Source organism: Pelobates fuscus, chromosome 1, assembly GCF_036172605.1.
Source record: "Pelobates fuscus isolate aPelFus1 chromosome 1, aPelFus1.pri, whole genome shotgun sequence".
Lineage (NCBI taxonomy): Eukaryota > Metazoa > Chordata > Amphibia > Anura > Pelobatidae > Pelobates > Pelobates fuscus.
This window is the reverse complement of record NC_086317.1, coordinates 372,964,087-372,987,007: the sequence shown is the minus strand read 5'-3', so window position 1 is coordinate 372,987,007 and position 22,921 is coordinate 372,964,087. Positions and strand designations below refer to the sequence as shown.

Here is a 22,921-nt window from a genome sequence, read left to right as displayed (position 1 = left end):
TAAAATGTTTCTTTTCGTTACACACAGTCTGCAAATCTACAAACATCATCAAAGTACAGGTAAGTTATTATGGGGGAGGAGGGTTGTTTTTTTTCCTTTTGCTAATTTTTGTGGTGTGTGTGTATATATATGTGTGTATATATATATGTGTGTGTGTGTGTATGTATGTATGTATGTATATATGTGTGTGTGTGTGTGTGTGTATATGTATATATATATATATATATATATATATACACACACACGTGTGTGTATGTGTATATATATATGTGTATGTGTGTGTATATATATATATACACACACACACACACACACACACACACACACACACACATATATGTATATATATTCTTCTCTGGAAATGCAGTTGTTGCATTAAAAAGCCTGCAGGGAACAGAACAACTTCATTAAGCTGCAGTGGTTTCTGGAGAATATAATGTCCCTTTCAGTAGGGTAGAAGTAGACCAGATTAGGTTCATTGTAGGAGTACTTGTTGCAAGTTACTTCGGCTCATAGCCACTCACAATGAAATTGTAAAACCTCCCAGTTCATGTGGGTGAGTCAGATCAAGCTAATATTCAAGGTGCCAATGTTGATTTCCCGCCTCACCCTAGCCGCTAGCTCTCAAGTAGGCAACCTTTGGCACTCCAGATGTAGTGAGCAACATCTCCCCTTATTTATTGCCAGCATTATGGCTGTAAGAGCATTATGTGAGATGTAGTCCACATCTAGCGTACCAAAGGGAGCCTGCCCCTGTTCCATCGAATAGATACCCAGTACATTGCCTTTAGCCAAACTTTCCAGCACAATGAGAGGATTTCCTTGAAAAACTACACTTTAACTACTCAATATAATTTATTAGTCAGAGATTTACATTGAATTATAAAGATGGTGATTATACTTTTTTATAACCGTTGTTGGTTTATAAAATATTCATATTTGCATTTTTTTTTTCTTCCTTTGTGTTTCTTATTTTGTTGAATTTTCTCTTTGGTCACCTATAGCCATATAAAATAGAGCTTACTGACGTACAAAACGCATATATTATAAAATCCCTGTGAAACATTGCCATTCCCAAAGCTCGCTCCCTTTGTGGAGAAAGTACTTCGTTCATGCCCTAGTTCTACTTTGCAAGGTAAAATACTTTAATTTATGCAGTCTTTTGCACATTTACCTCTGTTGATTAGATCATTTATCTAACCAAATGCATGTTAGCTCATATCTCAGCAGAGATTATATGCACATCGATTTATACAGCATAAAATTGCTGAGTTTAATATATCTATATATAGCTGGTATCATACAATTACATTTGCAAGTCTGTTTTTTCAGAGTAAAGTATTACCAATACCTATGGCTCATTACCATCTCACACACTTCCCTATAAGTAGCCCATGCCCTTTCACACCCTATCCTCTATAATCCATAGTGCCTCACAATACTCCCTCTTTGTATTCAAAGCCTTTCCACACCCTCTTCTCTATATAATCTTGCTCACAACATTCTTCCATCCTAATTTTTGCAAGTGACGTGCCAATCCTATGAATCTGCATTTGCAGGTGTTCCAATGCACTCAATACAAGGCCAGTAAAGCAATGCTTTGTAATTTCTTAGATTGAAACCTTGTTTGAGCAGGGCCCTCTTCACCTCTCATATATCGGTTAACATTAGAGTTGATAAAAATCTATTTAGATCAGATTTTTATTTTTCTTCCCCAATTTAAAATGGATGTTTTAATTTAAATATGAAAACTCTGTCTAGGAGGAAAACTCTAAAGAAAGTTTTTTCATTTAAAATATATTAGTCGAAAGGTTATTCAGCATAATCCAAGTTAATTGAACTTGCATTCCAGAGATAACATGCACTTTTTAACAGTAAACATTTAAAAAAATAAACATACAGAGTTGATAAAAAGTCTTTAAAGTAACACTATATTTTAGGTATACAAAGTTGTATTCCTCACACTGTAATGTCCCTATGTCCCCTCTGCCTTGGCACCCAGAGGGTTAAATAACCCTTTAAGCACTCATCATATTCCAGACTCCGTCATCGTAAGTGGAGACCTAGTGCACATGTGTGGTTAGCTCTGTGTGCACATAAGGCCTTCCCCATAGGAAAGCAGTAAATCAACGCTTTCATATGGGGATTTTGAAGACGCAAAGTGACGACATCCAGCACTCTTTCATGGAGTGTCCCTTTAATCCCATTGTAGTTCTGCAAATCTATGTACACATAATCAACACCTTTTAATTTAGGTTGTTCTCCAAATATTAAACTGGAGATAGTTAACCAGATAGTGTCCCCTTGTAAAATGGTGCATGGATGGAGTACTATGACAGCGATTTATTGTCTGTCCTCTTTATGTTGAATTTGATACAGACTTGCTTATCAGTCAGACATTCTCCAAACACACTACAGTCATTACTGTCTTGCTTCCTTACTCTCAGATACTTGTTGCTAGTTCTCACTGATCTCGCTGATCCATCCATCCATGCTTTCTCATCTCCTTCCCTGGATCATTTCCCCCCTGGATAGTCCTTCCTTAATACCCCTGTTTTGCTAACACAAATTCACACCTTTTCCTCTTCTTTCTTTTGCATTATGGTGTGCATTATGGTGTGCAAATAGTCGTTGGTAAGCACGCCATATGTTTTGGGCTACATCTTGCCTGATGCTTTGCCAGCATTATGGGAAGTGTGAGCCCCGAGATCTGGAGTGCTCAAGGTTGTCTACCCCTGAGTTAGGCAGTGTTTTTTCTTAGCAATGTGTCTATAGCTCCATGTCGATGGCTAATATGTTTTGGGCAGGTGGATGACAATGTCAGAAAATGCATGTTTGTGTTGTTGGTAATTGATGCTGCGGCATGGGACAGGGTGATAAGATGTCATTTTAGTGAAAAGCTTGTTTTGTTTATTTACGAACACTTCCCTTTTAAATTATGCACGGTTATGTGCCTTAGGACTGGAAGTTAGGAAACCCATTCCTGTTGTATAGATAATTCAGTGGCCTGTGTCAGGAGTATAATTACATTTTCTGTAATTTCACTTCTGCACATTGTTACTTCTCAAGGCAACGATTTCCCAGGATCAGTCCATATGCAAATGAATATTGCGCAGCCTTGTGAGTGGGTGAGCTGTTTTAGCTCATTTGTTTGTTAGGTGATACTCCTTCAGTGCCCAGTACATGTGCTGCGGTAATTTCATATCTTTTTATTCAGGGAAGATTTTAACTGTTAAACGTGTGTGTTTAGGCATCCCATTTCAAAAAGATAATTCTTGGCAAAATATTCAGTCTTATCATTATGAAGCTATATTTTTCTTTTATTAATAAGATATGTGGGAGTAGCTATACAAAACAACTTATAATCTTGTTCCATGGCTGGCCTCTAGTCTGCAGTGTTGCTCTATTGTATGTTAATGCTCTATGTTATTATGATAGAATGCATTTTATGATAAAAGCCTAGAATATTTCAAAACTTGTGTTGTTAAGATTTCTAGGGGTTTGTGATGAAAGTAAAATAAAAAACAGTGGAAGCCTTTAAAAACCTTTTATAATGTGTCTTTCAGTTCATATTGCATATAAAATGCCTTGGATTTTCACAAAATATAGAAATAATAAGCCCTTTGTGAATCACAATCAGATACATTTTTGCTTTGTGTTAAAATACCAACCTGTAAAGGAGACAATTAATTCTAAAAATCATCTGCTGCTAATTTGTTTGCTCTGTGTGTACCTTTGAAATAAATCCTTGGTACGTATAGGTTATATTTGTAACAGCAAACGTTCTTCTCTTGAGTTTCTGCCTAAAGAAAAACGGCTCTTAATCTACTTCCCGGGAATTATTTTACGCATGACCTCCTGCAGTGCTCAGGATCATGTGCGACCAAGTCCTCGAATGCAGCTAAATTCTTCGCATTGTTTTGTTTTGTACGTGATTCAAAAAAGATTTTTTAAGATATTTGATTAAGATTAACTTGTGAGGAAGGGAAGTCAATTCCAGGATACCACATTGACATTCTCTATTAGTTGTGGTTTTGGCAATATTTCTTTCTATGTTAATAGTTTCATTACATATCTTGGTTTATATGGTCAGCCACAATGTATTCTTGCATTGTTAGATTGTATGTGGCTGGTGTATAACCGTTCATGACAATAATTTCAAAACATGAAGCTAGAATCAAAGGTGATTTTGCTTAAATATTGGTATTTCAGTATTTCCTTAAAATCTGTTCTGTTGACCGTTTTGAAAACATTTGCATTCAACGGGTTAATAGGCCATCTGTGGTGTGTAGGTGGACTTGCCACCTTCTGAAATGCCTACCGTATTTAGGTATTTGGCTTACATTGCATCACTATTCCTCCAATTAATTTATTCCACTCCTTACCAAATATGCATATCGGCATTCATTAAAGTTAAAGAAGTTTGTCTATACTACATAAGTGAATAAGTATTCTTTAAGACATACTAAGACTTTGGGTAGTATTTTGTAAAGATGCAGCAACCCATAACTAGTTGCTTAAATATATCCAAGAGCAAATACACTATCTAAAAATGAGATAGTCTGTTCAAAAAGTAGATTAATCACCCAAAAAACAAACTGGAAACAGATCCTCCTTCAGGGTACAGCATCTGCATTGTGAGAAAATTGCAGGTATATAAGCCTATTAATGAGCAATGCACCCATACTTGGAAATTGGCTGAATAACACAGCAAGGCCACCTGTCCCTTATTTCTATTTATTTATTTTTGAAGGTATGACTGGTATCAAACAGAATCTCATGTCATCATTAATTTAATGATCAAGAATGTACCGAAGAGTGATGTTCATGTGCAGTTTTCCGAGCGAGAGGTAAGACAGATGCACTATCTAAATTAATCATTATATATGGATGCAATGTCAGAGCACTAGGTGTATATTCTTCTACACTAAGGTATAATTATATGCTGTGCACCTTACATATGCGTGCACCATGCCTTGACTTTCAGAAGATGTTTGTGTATATGATGTATCGCTCAAAGCTCAGAAATTAAAGTCCAGCACTAATAGCCAGGCCCAAATGTTACTCACCTCTGCAAGCCTGGGGGTCCATGGCACACTCACCGGGGTTGAACTTCTACTTGCTGATGTCTTTGTTGGTTTTCTGTCATGGGTAACCAATTGCTGAGGAAAAAATAAACGATTACATTCAATTGACAAATTCGTCACGTAAAAATATAGTGTCTTCTTATAAGTATGAAGATGTAAGTAATGGTTTTATACATTCGCAAATGTTCTAGGGAATTTTGTTTGCATTGAGATTTTTCCTGGTTTTGAAATCATTCTTTATGGACACGTTTTTCATTAAAGTCTAATGCCGCTTCCTCATGAAAACTGTATTGCTTGAGAGCAGTTTTAGCTCTGTGGAATCTGAGTTGTTTAATGAAATAGGGATCCTTAACAAATCTATACATGTAGCCATTCTGTAATGTTATGTGATACTAAGAAATGGTTTATTCAGGAAACAAGAAAGGACAAATATAGCTAATGTGACATGGGGGGAGGATTGATTCAAAGAAAAACAGCAAAAGGCATAAAATTATGTTCACCAATTCGAACATTTTCATCCCCCTAGGCCATGTTTACATTTGAGTAGATTTTAATGATAGAATTCCTTTAATATTGTAAAATTCTGCATCCCATTCATTAGTCTGTGCAGTGGAGTAATACACACGAGCTGAACCAATTCTTTCTCTGGCCCTTATCTTTTAATAGAGGTGCAGCTACACCACCACCATATATTATGCTGACAGCTATGTGACGTATGACTTAACATTGATATAATGGTAATAAGTGACAATGCAGAAAGAAATGCTGCAGCAAAGCAAAATTGAGACGATAAAATCCGAAGTTTAAAATCCAGGACGACGTGACAAAATCTTCCCATCATTTCAGAGCTTGTTGAAACATGCCTAAAAAGAAAACAATTAAAGGGCTCCTGAACTCCGTTCCTGTGCCCTTATTAATAGTGGTTTATGATACTGGATTTTCCACAAATTCCAGTATTTAAATAAAAAGCATAAACCCTGCATTGTATGTTAACATTAGAAGTAAGGCAATAAACATAGTTTGCTGTCCAGAAAGACAGTAACCGTTTGTGCACCCTGGACAGTACTGCAGTTGGAACCGTGATTCTTGTTATTTTTTGAGCATATATTGGTTATTTCTGAGGTCGCGCAGGACACTTCGAAAATTGTGCTTTTAGCGGGCCAATTGACATAGGTCCTGTGGGTGATGAGTAGGAATTAACATGCCTACCAATTTATTCCTGAGTGTATATCCCTTGTATGCTTCTAGAAATGTGTAGATCACTTGACATCGAGTTAGATTACTGTGCTGTTTATATGGTCAATTAGTTCTGTATTGTGCATCGGTGGGAGCGATGAATAGGACTAGAATTTGCTAAGGCACACGTAAACATTGTGTATTACCACCCTACTATTCTATTCTACTACTATATTTCGTGCATAACTATATTAACTTGCCCATGGGCTTGTCCATGGCATGTAAAAATATAACTCTGAAGAAAAGTGTGTGTATAGTTTATTTTTAATGTAGTTTTTCTTCCAGTATACTGGGAATATGATTGGAATATTGTTTGGAAGCAAATCCAAACCTTAGAATTGTTTTGGAAATAAAAAAAATAAAAAAAATGTATTCTAATAGCGGCAGTTTAAAATTAGTTAAAAAAAAAAAAGTTAGTTGTGATCAAAAGAAAAATGGAGGATGATTACAGCAAATGACAGATCACGCACATTAAAGGCAGTGTTCAGAAGTGAAGCTTGTGTAAGAGGGCAGGTACGGTGTCTACAACATTATTCTATTTCAAGAATAGTCTATTATCTGGATACTGGGCTAGTTGTGAAATCAAGCAGGTTTATTAGTGTTTTGGGGAGCAATTTACAAGATAGGAACATTGTTATGCAAACTGCCCGCTTGTAGAAAAATTAGTTGGACAATGTGCATTCCACACAGTTTGCAAAATTAGGAAAAAAGGGAACAACTCCTCCCCCCCCCCCCACACACACACATGAACGTGGCGGTCCTGTCTAATCAGACAAAAATGTATCACTCCAAGACTTCAAAAACAAAAGCAAAATTACTATAGATTGTCATAATAACTAAAGATTGTGTTAAATACAGACTACGCATTACATACCTCCGAATATTTGAAATAGTCGAAGAGGGATACTTTACATTTTGGGCGGTGGGGTTGTTCTGAGAAATTTTAGGTGCTTTACAAGTTTGCTTTGAATCTAGGAGCCAGTTAAAAAGTTAGGAGCCGGTGGGGGAGCCAAGCAAGACAGACGCACATTACATGGGCTCCGTACTTCACCGCGATAATAATAGCGATCAAGACCCCACAGTGACCCGAAAACTGAGATACAGCCACCCACACTCACAATTGGCCACAAGAGTAAGAAACAAAAGCCCGACAAGCCCAGGATGGATATGAATATCAGGGATCTACTGAGACAAGCACATGGCACGAGAGGACCCGTGATGGCCGCCGACTACAACAATGACTTCTCAGACTCCTCGGAAGAACTGATGCTGGACTGGGGGACAACTATCATGTCACCTCCACACCACACCCAGAAAGGCCCACAGAGTGCTGACTCCCAGCCTGTGACCACGGCCACCCTGAAAGAACGGCTTGCCATCCTTCAGAAAACCATTCAGGCCGATGTGGCCTCCCTACGCTCTGACCTCTCGGATCTTATGGGCGTGTCCACACAGCAGTCTAAACAGCTCGCCTCTCTAGAAGAGGAAGTGCGATATCTTAAAAAGCAACAACTTACATCCGAGCAGCGGTTCTCCCTACTAGAAGACTCAAGGCGCCACAACAATATCAAGGTTCGAGGAGTACCCGATGAATTACCCACGACAGAACTCCCACACATGGTGCGCAGACTGATTAATTGGGGCCTTGTTAACTCCCAAACAGGCCAAAAGCATCCAAAAAGATAGGACTGTTCGAGTCCCGAAACCCCAGAGAGCACCAGAGTCCGCCACTAATGACATAGTGATATGATTTACCTGCAACAGGGATAAAGCAGCAGTACTGGCGGCGCTGTAGGGGACATCACCTTACGTGTTCGAGAATATGTTGCTGACCTTTTACACTGACCTCTCAGGGGAAACGCTAACATGGAGACGATCCCTGCAACCCTTCACAGCAGAACTGCAAAGCAGAAACATTCATTATAGATGGTGCTCACCGAGGAAGCTGCAGGTCCTGCAGGGCAAAGTTATCCATGAGGTTAGTGACTTGACAGAGTCTGCCGCCCTTCTTGAGACCCTGGGCCTCCCGCAGGACTCTATGGCCAGGCCTGGCCCACGTGGCGCCCCAGTGCCACCACATACATGGGACATAGTGAAAATGACCCCTTTTGTTCCAGCGAATATCCATACTACAGCCACACCTGACCAATCATATTGTTTTAAGTTAATGTTGCTTGTTTTATTAGTTAATGCCTGCAAAGGTTTTCTATGCTCTTAGACACACAAAGTCCTTACACCGCCGTTGAGGTTCAATACGGCCCAACTTCCAACGCTACCCAAACCCCCGCCACTGTACCTTTGACGACCAGCCCGCCACTTAAGCAATACCCAGGGACATAAATTTAATAAAGCCCAGTCTACTACCCAACAGCCCAAGAGGTGCACAAAACCCACCAGGTTATCTCTGTGCATTTAAAATGCCATCAATAAAATGTACCTGTGTCCATAACCTACTCCTGCCCATACCATAACCCCACCGCCACCATGGACCACTCGATCCACAACGTTGACATTGGCAAACCTCTGACCTACACAACGCCATACATGCTGTCTGCCATCCAGGCCCGGACTGGCCATCGGGCACACCGGGCAAATGCCCGGTGGGCCGCGGTGGCCGTGGGCCGAGGCCGGCAGGGAGATCACAGGATCTCCCCGGCCGGCCCCTGCAGGGCCGGCACTATCCTAGCGCCGGCCCCGCTGTATTCCATGGAGGGCCGGTGGGGAGATCAAAGATCTCCCTCACCGGCCCACATGCTGTCAAAGGCGGCCGCCGGCGGGGAGAGAGGGTGGGAGCCAACCTGCCAGCAGAGGAACCCGGCGGAGCTCTATCTTGCAGCTCCGCCGGGTTCCTCTCGCGAGATCCGGAGCGTTGCCATGGCAACGACCGGATCTCGCGAGAGTGAACTCTAGCCCGCAGGCTAGAGTTCACTCACCACTGGACCACCAGGGATGGTGTCGGAGTGCCGGTCCCCCCCACCCACTCACCAGCATGCCGGTCCCCCCCTCCCAGGCTAAAAGGTAAGAAGGGAGGGGGGGACATACATTACTTATTTTTGTTTGTTTTTATTTACCCCCCAAAACACATTTTATATTATCCCTTTTATAACACATTATTATTTTATCCCTTCTCACACACATCATCCACAGCACTCACACACATCATCCCCAGCACTATCACACTCAGCACTCTCACACACATCATCCACAGCACTCACACACATCATCCCCAGCACTATCACACTCAGCACTAACACATCATCCACAGCACTATCACACTCAGCACTCTCACACACATCATCCACAGCACTATCACACTCAGCACTCTCACAAACATCATCCACAGCACTCACACACATCATCCCCAGCACTATCACACTCAGCACTCTCACACACATCATCCACAGCACTCACACACATCATCCCCAGCACTATCACACTCAGCACTCTCACACACATCATCCACAGCACTATCACATTCAGCACTCTCACACACATCATCCACAGCACTCACACACATCATCCACAGCACTATCACACACATCACACTCAGCACTATCACACACATCACACTCAGCACTCTCACACACATCACACTCAGCACTCTCACACACAGCACTCCAACACACATCACACACAGCACTCTCACACACATCACACACAGCACTCTCACACTCAGCACTCTCACACTCAGCACTCTCTCACACACATCACACTCTCACACATCACACACAGCACTCTCACACACACACATCACACACAGCACTCACACACACACATCACACACAGCACTCTCACACACACACATCACACACAGCACTCACACACACACACATCACACACAGCACTCACACACACACACATCACACACAGCACTCACACACACACATCACACACAGCACTCACACACACACATCACACACAGCACTCACACACACACATCACACACAGCACTCACACACACATCATCCACAGCACCCACACACACAAATCACCCACAGCACCCACACACACAGCACCCTCACACAAATCAATCACACACAGCACCCTGACACACACACACATACTGCACCCCTCACATACACACATACTGCACCCCTCACATACACACAGAATCCCCCCGACACATTGCACCACACACATACACAATACTTCCAAACATATATATATATATATATATATATATATATATATACACACACACACTAGATTCCTTGTAAGCAAACACATACTACACTCCTAAACACACACTCTCTACAAACACTACATCACTTATACACACACACACCATAGCCTGCATGCACACTCTTGCTACATCCCCATATACACACACATTCTCTACAGCCCATAGCCACATATGCATTACATTACACCACAAACACAACACGCCTAAAACCAACCTTATAACACAATACCACACCACAATCAGCTCACTCTGCACACACACACTACCACAAGCAGGCTCCAAACACATGCACAATACTCTTTCCTGGCATTTTTGTCTCCTGGTCTCCATTTATAGAGACACCAGAGACAAGTTGCAAGGAAACACAGTGCAAGCATGTTATTAAAATTGCTTGCGCTGTGCAGAACAAATACAGGGCTTTTTTCTCATGCTAGAGCTCTTCAGCAGAGCTCTGCGCATGGTCTGTCCTGGAAGAGCATTGAACCAACATGCTCACTTTGAGAGGGGGCGTGTTTGTCATTAGTGATGACAAAACACACCCTCTCTGCCCCGCCCCCTTCTTAGTGGGCCGCTGGGGTAAAAAAATGCCCGGGCCGAATTTTTTTCCCAGTCCGGCCCTGCTGCCATCTGCCCTGTACAGCGAAAACTGTGATTCATCCGTGAAGAGAACACCTCTCCAAAGTGCCAGATGCCATTGAATGTGAGCATTTGCCCACTCATGTTGGTGACGACGACGAACTGCAGTCAGATCGAGACCCTGATTAAAACTACGAGCATGCAGATGAGCGTCCCTGAGACGGTTTCTGACAGTGGCTTCAAGAGGCTGTGTCTGGTAAAACTGTAAGTCAGGCCGCCCATTTCTGTGTGTTAGATGGTGGCCTCCGGTGGTCATATTTATATATAAGGCCTCCGGTGGTCATATTTATATATAAGGCCTCCGGTGGTCATATTTATTATTACAAGTAGTTATTTAGATGTTGTCTGCTAATTGTGTTTTTTCGTTACATTAGCAGTATTACTTATTAGGTATGTCGCTTATTAGTTAATCTTGCATTAATGTCTTTAGACTCGGTTAATTCAGTTATTACCAGGTCTCAGTGTATTATGTAATTGGTAGTAAATTCAAACATGGTGTATTATCATTATGTTCATAAGTTTGATTAAAGACATCTTATGTTTCAGTTCTCCGCAGCATTCAACAATTGAGCTTCAGCTCTCCTACCATTTGCATTTCACTGTGTATATAGGTTAGTGATTATGGTTATTCTGGCCACTTTTGGTCTCATAGGGCATGGTCCTTATGTGTAATTTTTCTACATTACTCCATTGGGGTTCTTGCAATAGGTGCATACTGGCTTATGAGGATAGGAAGCCTCTAGGGATGATATTTCCAGGCCTTCTATGCTTTAGCTCAGTGGTCCCGCTAAGGCCATCACCCATCCTCAACTCGGAGGTACGTTAGCCCTTTGGGCCAACTCTTAGTCGCCTCGCTTGGTTGGATAGAGGGCCTCACTTGTCACTTCCATTCTGTCTTATGCTTTTACAAGTCACCAAGAGGCCATCATCCTGCCACAATGTCTGTGGCCACGTATCCTACTCGAGCCAAATCATAGATCGTGCCTCCAAGTCGCTTGGCAATAAGAAGGGCTCACAGTGTGGGCTACAGTGTGTGCTCACAGGGTTTTTGGGCTCACTCCAAGACGATGTGTCCTAATAAATTATACCCTAAGCCTTATCTGTCATCTCTCAATGTCTCACTACTACGAGAAATACTGGGTAACCACCCCTCTCAACATCTGGTAGAATTTCTGGTGTCTGGGTTCACGGTAGAGTTTCACACGGTGATCATTTATATGCCGTCAGGGATAGTCGAATGTAAAAACTTGCAGACTGCCCTTGCTGGTACTGACAATATGTCACGTATTCATCCGCTTATAAAAATGTGATTAATGGAATTTACTGTCCTGACAGGAAAAGTTGTGCCGAGCAGCAGTCAAATCCACGGGAGGGTTTGTGCTGAGCAGCAATTATACAAATGGAACCTGGTAACTGCCTTTGGGGTCAAAGGCCGATTACAGCCTATTGGATCCAGAGGAGGGGTATTTAGGCCCAGTTCACATCCTGCTCAGTGCCCTGTCGTGGTTTCCCTTGTGGTTGTCCAAGAACGCGTTATTGACTCTGGTAATTCTGGTTATTTGACTTTCGCATTGTTTTTGACTTCCCTGTTTTCTGGCATCCCTGAATCATGGCTTTTACTTATCGTTGTGTTTCTTTCTGTATCCCTTGACCTCGGCTATTCCTGACTATTCTTTGGTACGTTAGTCCGCCCATTCTAAGGTCCGGTATACGTTGCCTATCAGTCCTCTGTGTAATCCTGATACAATATTAATGAGCTGCTTCAGAAGGAAATATACCAGGGTTTTTTACTACCAGGGTACATTAGACTTCTCCGCCCTTTTCAGTATGGTGAACTAACCCCATAGGTATGGTTACTGGAAAATCCTCTAATAATCAGAAGTTGATCATTGACCGCTCTGCTCCCCATACTGCGACAACACCTAGTCTTAACTCGCTCATTCCATCTTAGGAATTTTTACTTCATTACGCTATTATGGACAATGCCATAAATGCTATCCTGTCAGCAGGTGTAGGAGCTTGGCTTAGCAAGACGGACATAGTAAACGCATTCAAACTCCTCACTCTTCACCCTTCCCCGTAGCATCTATATGGTGTTAAGTGGCAAGGATCATAGTATTTCTTCACACGGCTCACTTTTGTTTCAAAAAGCAGTCCGAGGATTTTTGATATGTTCGCAGAGACGTTGTGTTGGATCCTGCTTAACATCTGTTAGATGCCCCACCTTGACAATTTTCTGACTGTAGAAAGGAACCTACTTCCATCCAGTAGCCTCCAGGCTACTATACATTTGTTTGAACGCTTGGGTATTCCGGTTTCACCAACCAAAACTGAAGGCCCCGATAAGATCATCAATTTTCTGGGGGTAGTTCTGGACTCCTCTCATCTATTGACCAGTACCTTCACTAAATTTTGCCATGATGATTATTCCACAAGGGCGGGCATTTATATCCTGATTACTCTCTTTTTCACCACTTTTCGTCGGATTCCTCACGCATTGCTCTAGATTCGCATGCCACCGCAGATTTACGCATGTGGATGGAATTCTTGCTTAATTAGGACGGGAAAAGCATATTCTAGTTTTGACTGACAAGTCTTTTTCAACCTGGACAGATGCTTCTGCCACATCTGGGTTTGTTGCAATTTTTGGCAACAACTGGATGTGGGGTAACTGGCCTGATGAGATTAAATATATCCCGGAGTTCACTAATTTGAGCTTTACCCCAGATTGGCTGCAGCAGTCAAATGGGGCTCTTGCTGGTCGGGTAATACGGTGCGGTGCTTTTCTGATAACATGGCGACTTGCCATATTGTTAACAAGGGACGTTTGTCATCCCTGGCCATCTTGCAATTCATGAGGAATCTGACATGGCATGCAGCTAGGCACAGTTTTTTCTTGACATGCGTACATATTCCTGGAGTCCTGAATATCGCAGCTGATCATTGTAACAGTCACCTGGGGACTTATGTAACAGTTTAACAGGAGTTGGAGCCCAATTGCAGGAGATGGCACATGAAGGAGGCAAAAAACAAAAGCGCAGTACAGATTAAGAAGCAGAAGTCAGGGCTGGCAGCGGAGTAACGTAGTCGGTAAAGCAGGCAGAGGTCAGAGTCCAGGAAATCGGTCAGTAACGAAGCAGAGATCCAGCAGGAAACACCAAACAGGCAAAATGACCAGATGCTAGGTTTCAGGCAGGGCTGGCTTTTACAGCCTGCTAATTAGATGCAGCTGACCCTAATTGGAAAAGGGCTGCAGGTGGGTCAGCACTGCTTAATCCAGGCAAGGGGGTCAGGAAGCAGAATAATGCAAAGAGAAACTAAAGCCCCCCTGGTGGATATTATGGCAGAGAACCTGACTGGGATGCTGGAGCTGAGAATTAAAATCCAGCCAGGTCTCTTAAAGGGGCGGCCACGCCTTACCGTGACAATCATTTATCTTGATCTCGATTTCAGGAGTTCCAGGCGGCACTACCAACAGCAGCCCTGATACCTACCCTTTCACTGCGGTGGCATGACATGGTTATCAATTAGATGGTCTAAATACTCATGGGCATCACCTCTCACAACTAGATCTAACACAAGGAAATTGTACGATAGGGCTTTTTATATTTTCAATCGATTTTTAATTGAATTCCACATTGACAAATTCTCAATGGAAACTTTGATTGCTTTCATTTCCTTTTGCCACCTTCACTTAAAGCTATCCTTCAACACTATTTAATTATATCTCACCGGTATTCAACACCACATCCTCACCACATGGCCTAATAAACAATGTTTCCTTTTGTCTTACCAGGTTAAAGCCATATTAAAAGGTATCAAGGACTTCACACCTACACCCACACCTTCTAGATTACCCATCCATGATCACCTGTTCCAGTCACTTTCAGACCTCCTAGATGCCTCACCTTTTGAAACACAGACAAATCACGTCATAAAAACTGCCATCTATTTAGGATTTTACGGGTTTCTGCGGCCTAGAGAATTCACCACCTCTAACACTTGCTCCCCAAACTTCATCACAAGAGAACATCTAATAAAATCAGACGACCACTACCTACTTTCACTAAACCATACCAAAACTGGTGGAAGGGGTCAGACTGTCACAATCACGTATTAACCCACAAGCAATAAATGGTGCCTTGTGGAAGTTTTTGACCATTACCTTTCCTCCATTCAAAGCGCATCGAATCAGCCACTTCTAGCTTTACACGTCAATACACTCACTACTAGTAGGTTCATGCTCTATGTGAGAATGTTATTGGTACGATTAGGCTTTAACCCGGCCAAATACTCGGGTCATTCATTCCGTATAGGAGCTGCTACCACAGCATCCAAGAGGAATGTTGCCGCACACATTAGCAAAACAGTATTCCAACATCATAATGACCCCAAACACACCTCCAAGACGACCACTGCCTTGCTAAAGAAGCTGAAGGTAAAGGTGATGGACTCACCTAGCATGCCCCTATTGAGCATCTGTGGGGCATCCTCAAACGGACGGTGGTGGAGCGCAAAGTCTCTAACATCCACCAGCTCTGTGATGTTGTCATGGAGGAGTGGAAGAGGACTCCAATGGCAAACTGTGAAGCTCTGGTGTACTCAATGCCCATGAAGGTTAAGGCACATAATGGTGGCCACACAAAATATTGACAATTTGGACATTTCCACTTAGGGTTGTACTCACGGTTTAGACATTAATGATTGTGAGTTATTTTGAGGGGACAGATTTACACTGTTATACAGGCTGTACACTTACTACTTTACATTGTAGCGGAGTGTCATTTCTTCAGTGTTGTCACATGAAAAGATATAATAATGTCAAACTAACTTGAGTTCTACGAAGTAGTAAGTAGAAGTATAGATCAGGGTGTTGCAGTGGATGTGATCTTTTTGGATTTTGCCAAGGCATTTGATACAGTTCCACACAATAGATTAGTATTCAAACTCAAGAAAATCGGTCTAGATGAAAATGCTTGTTCTTGGGTAGAACGTTGGCTTAAAAACAGAGTACAAAGAGTTATTAATGGTACATTTTTAAGCTGGACAGAGGTGGCAAGTGGTGTTCCTCAGGGTTCTGTTCTGGGACCCTTTCTATTTAACATGTTTATAAATGATCTTGAAAAAAGCATTGAAAGTCATGTTTCAGTGTTTGCAGATGACACAAAACTCTGTAAAATAATACAATGTGAGCAAGATATTACTTTGCGGAAGAGTAATTTAGATCGACTGGGTGACTGGGCACTCAAATGGCAGATGAAATTTAATGTTGAAAAATGCAAAGTTATGCACTTCGGCGTAAAGAATACACACGCAACGTATACCCTTAATGGAAGTGAATTAGGCATAACAACACACGAAAAGGACTTGGGAATTGTTATAGACAACACACTATGCAACAATGTGCAATGTCAATCAGCAGTGGCCAAGGCCAGTAGGGTATTGTCATGCATGAAAAAGGGCATTCATTCTTGGGATGAGAATATCATTTTGCCTCTTTATACATCACTGCTAAGACCACATATTGAATATGCTGTGGTATTTTGGGCACCTGTTCTAAAGAAGGATATTATGGCAGTAGATAAAGTGCAGAGGCGGGCTACAAAATTAATAAAAGGAATGGAACATATCAGTTATCAAGAAAGGTTAACAAATTTAAACCTATTTAGTTTAGAAAAAAGTCGCCTGAGAGAGGATATGATAACATTATACAAATATATTCGGGGCCAAACCATTGTGTGGAAATCTATTCACAAACCGGACTTTACATAGGACACGAGGTCATGCGTTTAGATTAGAAAGAAGATTTCGTCTAAGGCAAAGGAAAGGCTTTTTTACTGTAAGAACAATCAGGATGTGGAATTCTCTGCCTGAAGAGGTGGTTTTATCAGAGTCCATACAGATGTTTAAACAGCTACAGCATACTTGCAAAAACAGAATATTCAAGGATATAATCTTTCAATGTAGGGTAATCACTGCTTGATCCAAGGATAAATCTGACTGCCATTCTGGGGTCAAGAAGGAATTTTTTTTCCTAGCTTGTTGCAAAATTGTAAGTGCTTCAAACTGTGTTGTTTTTTTTTTGCCTTCTTTTGGATCAACATCAAAAAACAAATGTCTCTTTTCAGCTATGTAATAAAATATTGACAAAAATGTGAGGGGTGTACTCACTTTTGTGAGATACTGTGTGTGTGTGTGTATATGTGTAGATATAGAGATAAATATATATATATATATATATATATATATATATATATATATATATATATATATATATATATATATATATATATATATATAAAAACACGACACTCCAGGATTTGGTAAAAGAGGTTAGTTCATCTTTATTCTTACAGTTCCAGTCAATGTTTCAGCTCTAGCACAGAGCTTTCATCAGGGCAAGAACTAACCTCTCTTTTTTTTACCAAACCCTGGAGTGCCGGTATTTTTTTTTATTATTTATACTTTTTGTGACCAGAGCACCAGGTATTTATTTTGTTAAAGTTGGAGTGCAGGAGCCTTAGATTTATATTTTATTTATATATATATCTCTTTATATCCAAAAAATGACCACGCTCCTAGAACTTGGTACAAAAAGATAAAATATAACTTTTAATTGATATTATAAAATAAGAAGTAAACGTTTTAGCTAACCTTAGGAGCTTTTATCAGGGTGGCAAACATGGTACTAAAAATATATATATTTTTTATAAACACAACTCTTTAAAGACCGAGGCTCTTTTGAGATGCAACACATTTGTGACCAAGGCCTTTTTGGCAGTTTTGCCATCTCTCATTCTACAACAGTGCCACTCTTTATAATAGTTATATATGTTATATCCGCTTTTGATACACTATATGCATACACAACATAATATTATATAAATTAGAAATCCTTTTTTTTTTTTTTTTTTTTTTTTTAATTTCTACCCATGTGCAACTAAAGAAAACTAACTTGCCAATTAGTTCTGATTTTTAAAATGCCCAATATGTGTAGGATTCAAATTAATTTTTAGAGGTTATAAAATATTGCATAGTGTGAATTACGGTTTTAAAGCCATAATGTTGCAAAATTTGGCATGCTGAGATTATAACTTTTATAGCAATATGTATATATGTTTAAGATTATAGTGTTATTGAATAGATTACTGGCACCCCTCAACCACTTTTTTTTTTTTTTTTTTTAATTCATTAAAACTCCTCTTTATTCCAACACTTAGTCAGGCTCCATAGGGCAGCCTCTCTATCTCTGTGAAGATATCAGTAATGTTGTCTCCTGTCCAATCCAGTGCTTCTCATTTGATCTCTCAGCCGCTGTTTTCTCAATGGATTTAAATGGTTATATGCAGCAATGACTTTCTGCGCCGCCTAGAGCTTATCAGTCAGTCTGGGACCACCAAAAATATGCCCCAGCTGACAGAGGGGAGCCCTAGGTATCTATTGATACATGGCACTCCCTGGTGTCATCAGAGATTTAATCTTGCTCACACCAAAACGTTAGGATGTGTAAATGCATTAATGTCTAGTATAGTTGGAACGTAATGTTAGTGAAAGTGTTAAAACAAGTAAAAATAGTAAGAGCAGAAATATGGTGCTTTTGAAAGTTATGTGCTTGGCTGTCAAGATATCCTGAGATGACAGCATTTACTGTAATGCAATAATCAATTGACAACGTTTAAACTGAATCTAATATATTCTTAAGTAAAATGCAGTGACATGGGAATAAAACATTAAGGTTTTATAGATTCGTTTCCTTCATTGTATTTTAGCCATTGTTTTCCTGTAAATGTAATGAACACTTGTGAGCAACCAATGCATTTGATGAATGGTTTTAAAGAAATGTATTCCTAAATACAAAGGGCTGTATGAACCATTTTTAAAGCAGATTTTAAAGTTTTCGTCTTAATTTAAATATGAATCTCCCAATCATAATGAAATATTAAAAATCAAAGTCCTCTGTGCTTAAAGGCGCTTCTAATGTAGTCAAGTGCAAATCTATAAAAGCAGCCACATAAAGGAAATGCTCTCAACCTTTACACAATTTATATTTATTTGAGAGAGAGAGAGAGAGAGAGAGAGAGAGAGAGAGAGATACAAACAATACGATAAAAAGTAAGAGGTCCACTGTCACCTTAGTACGCACAAGCGCATGTGATTTGAGCCTATCTTAAGAGGTTCTTTCCCATGTGAGTGTACCCATTGTAATTCTATATACCACCAATTGTATTTTAACTACATTGCACTATATATGTTTTATCATTTTTACAGCTCTGTATTACTGTTTCAACCCTTAGGGGTAAGTGTTTACTTTTATTAGCACTCCACAATTGCAACTAGTGGTGAAATACTTTTTATCGCATTGTTTGTATTTTTATATGTAATGAAATATTACATTGCTTTCTAAAATGCAGTTTGTACATGGTACATGGGACTACATGCCTAATTTACAAGCACAGAGAGCAAGTTCTTTGAGTTCATTGCTTTATAGGGGATGCATTTGCATTTTTCATGAAAACCTGGATTTTTATTGAGAGCATCCATTTCCCCAAACATCAGCGATTGTATGCATTGAGCTCCTGTAGGGCAGTTTGTTCTTGCTTCTTCCTTTTTTTTTTTTTTTTTTTTTAAGCAATAATAAATTCCTCTTTAGGAAAATTCCTAGTGGTGTAGGGCAGACAGGTCAGTTCTGGTTTCTATTTTATATGTATTCACACTCTGCATAGCATGGCTACCCAAGATCCCCGACCAGTGAACTACACAAACTACAAATAACCATAATTCTGGGAATTCTGGGTGTTCAATAAACTCTAGGAAGTAGTGATTTGGCAATCCAGATGTAGTGATTTAGTTAAACAAATTAAAGCTCCCTTTAATTTCTTTTCTCTCTAAACATGGTGGCTGTTTCTGTAATATATCATCTGCTTATTTGTTAACATGTAGAATAAGAATTTCACAGTGTTCTTTAGTGGGCTGTTTTTTCTTCTTCCAGACATTAGTTACCACTGTGCATTCATTGGTTCGTATTCAGCTCTGCACCTGCCTTTCATCTAAAATACATTTAAAAAGTACCAGCTCATAGCCCCTGTCGGAAAATGCACCTGTGCTTATTATTCAGATGCTTATTTTTTTCACCCTGCCTGCAAAATAGAAAAAAAATGCATTCTTTTATGTGAAGTCTGAATTAAAGGCCTGTTTTGAGAAGACAAATTATTATGGCCTTCTGTTTCAGTAACCAATTCAGTGCTGGGCTGGTGTGCAGTGATCCTTGCACTGTAAGTAATAAATCTGATTATGCAAACATGTTCTCTTAACACCTAATTTTTCTAAAGAATTATTAAATTGTATGCATTATTACATTTTGTTGTTAGCATTGAGGGTGTCTGCAATGTTGAAACATTTTGTTCCTTTTCCAACAGTTAAATGTACACATAACCCTAGCTTCTGAAGACAATTACAGCTTAAACCTGTTTCTTCTGCATGCTATTGTACCAGAACAGAGTATATTCAAAGTCCTTTCAACAAAGGTGAGTCCATTAAATAATGTCGTGCCCCTTCATTCACATTTGCCATTGCATGATGCTTTAGTCACATGTTGGGAGCTTAAGTCCTTGAAGACAAATGTGTACCATGGCAGTCTTTGTATATCACTAGTTCTGAGAGGTTGAAACACACACTTTTGTTTTTTTTTGTCAAAGCAAAACAACATAATGAAGTGTCAAAATGTTTAAAATGTCACTGTTCACTGTGTATATTTTCATGTAAATGCTTTGTGATTGTATCATTCAGCCAATGAATGGTTTTGACATTATTCATCAAATAACTTTAATCTGTAATTGATATTTTAAATCACATGCGAGTGTATGTTTTAAACGTATGATTGGTTAAAATGTTTAGTATATTATAAGCAAATATTATGGTGAATATATAGGAATTGGAAGTGTTAATTTCTGTTTAGCTAACTCATAAGACAAGCAGCCTTGTATACTGCAACTGCAAGGACATCATGTATGTAGTATCTTCTATGCACATGACAATCTTTGCTCCTCCCTCTTTTAAGAAGTCACTACCCCTACATCCTTCTATGCTAAGAAGACCCCACCTAGTAATGCCCCCCCTAGATAAGTTTTAGAGCAGCGATTTGTTTGCTTTCACCATGTTGCTTGTACGAGCTGTCCATGGTATTTGTTAATCGTTGTCAATATTTGGTAATTAATGATACTCCCCCTAGACCCCTTCCCTTTATTGCATGTTATTATAAAACCTTTATTCTACTTAATAAAGATCGGACATTTTCTATATCAGACTCTATTGTATGTTTTGCATGAAGTGTCCCCAAGTACTTGAGGCATGGCACGGTCTGAATAGAACTATACTTTAAAGTCCATGAAAGTCTGGTGAGCAGCTAGGAGTATATTCCAACGGGACATTTTGTAAATATTTTCCATTTGAAAGCTGCAGGGGTGTATGCTATTCATCACCACCATTTTAGCTGCTGTACATTATTGCTGTCCTGGAAGAAATGTATTTAAACAAGGTACATTCTGATCTGAGAACATGTATCTTTTTATGTGTTCATTTAAGAATCAGTCCTAGTGACATTTTACAAATGGATTTTAAGCACGCAGTATACTACCATTCAAATCTGCAATGGTTATGCTCTTCTGTGAGCAGGTGACCTACTAGCAGGTCGGGGCAGGGGCATTGAAGTGGTAACCATGTGTGAACCAAGAGGTAGCTACTATATGTTTGTCATAAATAGAGGATAGTATGTTGCTTTCTAATATTGCTTGAGAATGTGTTAAATCCAATGGACACTTTAAAAAGCAGTTTGCATTGGACATTAAAAGTTAAAGGGACACTATAGCAAGTGATGTATTTTACATTTGTGCTGCCCTCGGCATGACGAAACTTGTGCACCCCCCCCCCCCAATCTAAATTTGCTCCACCCCTTCCTGTCAAGGCCGCACCTCTTCCCGTTTAAGGCCAACACGCAGTTTGACTGACAGTCACTGACACACAGTCTCAGCTAAACATACAGTGACATACACTCACTGACAAATTCACTGACAGACCACACATTCACTCACTAATAGACGCACTCTGACAGACACAAGCACTCATTCATAGATACACACATTCACTAACAGACACACACTAATTACTCACAGACAATGCTTCTCTATGTATTGAAGTAGACTAAATACAATGCTGGTACTGGATCAGAGGTTATAGGGCGGGAGCTTCCCAGAAAAGCTCTTAAACACAAGGCTGGAAAGATGAACGATGTGTCTGGATTCCAATGACAGCCAGTTTAGTTCTTTTAGCATGTCACAATGGTGGGTCCTGTAATTACATTGTAGCACAAATCGGGAGTCTATAAATACATAAAATAATATTAAAATATATATGTGTGTGTGTATATATATATATATATATATATATATACACACACATATATATTTAAATTCTACATAGATATTTATATAATTGTTTTACATGATTAAGTCATTACATTAATTACTATTTCAGGGACTTGCCTGACAACCCAGACAGTAAGTCCAGAGAATATGGATCGCAAGCCCTATATTTAGCCCTGTAACTTTCCAAGACACCATAAAACCTGTACATAAGGGGGTACTGTGTTACTCGGGAGACTTCACTGATCATAAATATTAGTGTTTCAAAACCGTAAAACATATCACAACAATGATATTGTCTGTGAAAGTCTATGATATAATTGTTGTGATAAGTTGTAATGTTTGGAAACACTAATATTTGT

General features: G+C 39.9%; 1 protein-coding gene across 4 annotated transcripts in view; it reads left to right on the top strand.

Moving 5' to 3' along the window:
• The window catches only part of SUGT1 (SGT1 homolog, MIS12 kinetochore complex assembly cochaperone), an 83,983-nt gene that overhangs the window by 38,731 nt on the left and 22,331 nt on the right, over positions 1–22,921 (top strand). For all 4 annotated transcript variants that reach the window (XM_063425954.1, XM_063425957.1, XM_063425956.1 and 1 more), the window contains exons 9-11: positions 28–59; positions 4,754–4,850; positions 20,559–20,666. In XM_063425954.1, coding sequence (XP_063282024.1) covers positions 28–59; positions 4,754–4,850; positions 20,559–20,666 — 237 coding nt within the window. The remainder of the gene's footprint in view (positions 1–27; positions 60–4,753; positions 4,851–20,558; positions 20,667–22,921) is intronic.